A 1,109-nucleotide genomic window follows, 5' to 3' on the forward strand; every position below is an offset into this window, starting at 1 on the left:
AGTAAATTTTGAGATGGGTAATTTTACTTTTACTCTGAGTAGAATTTAGGCAAAGTAAAGATACTTTTACTCGATTACAATTTTTTAGTACTCTTTCCACCTCTGATGCAACATCAATCCAATCCCCACTATCACAAACAATGGTCCTGAAAAGAAATGTATAAATTTCAAATATTCTTCTTCAGTGCACCAGATACAGAAAGGAGAGTGAATAAACATCCCAAAGTAATGCATTTCATTTTATTCTTTGAATATATTTAAGCCCCAATAAAAAAAGAAAGGAAAAAAAGAAGTAAAAAACATTTTTTTAAGGATTAAATCCTATTTTAATTCCAAATCCTAAATATTGCAACAGCGATAAATGAGTCTGGTGCTGCTGGGATCCTCAAAGCAGGCATACGATAGATCCTGATCAGTGCATCTGGCCACAAGGGGTCCATGGGGCATTTTACATCTATAATAATGTAACCTGTGATGCATTCAATGCCTTTCCACATGTGCAATGTCATTGGTGGTGAGGTGTGTAGAAATCAGATTAAAATAAATGGCTGTAGAGGCCTAAAATGTTAACATTTCCATCCAGGTCCTATTTTGGACAAAAATAACTTTGTTTTGATGTCACTGTAATTAATTTCATCCTTAGTACGCATTAATATTAATTCATGACTGATTCCTTTTGTCTTTATCTTACTGTAGGTGAACATCACCATCCTTGACATCAATGACAACGCCCCGCTGTGGCGAGACGAGCCTTACGAAGCCAACGTCGTGGAGATGAGTCCCTTAAACACTGATGTTATCTCTGTGAGTGTGAACAGTCCATCCCACCAAACCTTCCTGCGCCGCTGCTGATGAAATCCGATGTAATGTGAAAAAAAAACAAACAAACAAAAAAAAAAAGTAGATTTTATTTTGTTTAATATTAATGCCTAGAAATAAAAGAAGTAAAGCAGGGATCATTTTTCATTCCAAAATATGCAGCAGTGAAGTTCACAGCTGCATTGGAGGTTGTGTTTTATTTAGCAAAACATCCTCTGTAAGCCACTGCAGTGCCCAGAACACTGCAAAAAATCTAAATCTAGATTTAGAAGTCATTTTTTTCTTAAAAT

General features: G+C 35.3%; 1 protein-coding gene across 1 annotated transcript in view; it reads left to right on the forward strand.

Annotated features, from left to right (window-relative positions):
- Positions 1–1,109, forward strand: part of LOC107097416 (cadherin-23-like) — a 98,947-nt gene that overhangs the window by 71,867 nt on the left and 25,971 nt on the right. Inside the window, exon 11 of the mRNA XM_015394554.1 lies at positions 697–804. Within this exon, the coding sequence (XP_015250040.1) occupies positions 697–804 (108 nt within the window). The remainder of the gene's footprint in view (positions 1–696; positions 805–1,109) is intronic.

Source organism: Cyprinodon variegatus, unplaced genomic scaffold, assembly GCF_000732505.1.
Source record: "Cyprinodon variegatus isolate N-32 unplaced genomic scaffold, C_variegatus-1.0 Scaffold694, whole genome shotgun sequence".
Lineage (NCBI taxonomy): Eukaryota > Metazoa > Chordata > Actinopteri > Cyprinodontiformes > Cyprinodontidae > Cyprinodon > Cyprinodon variegatus.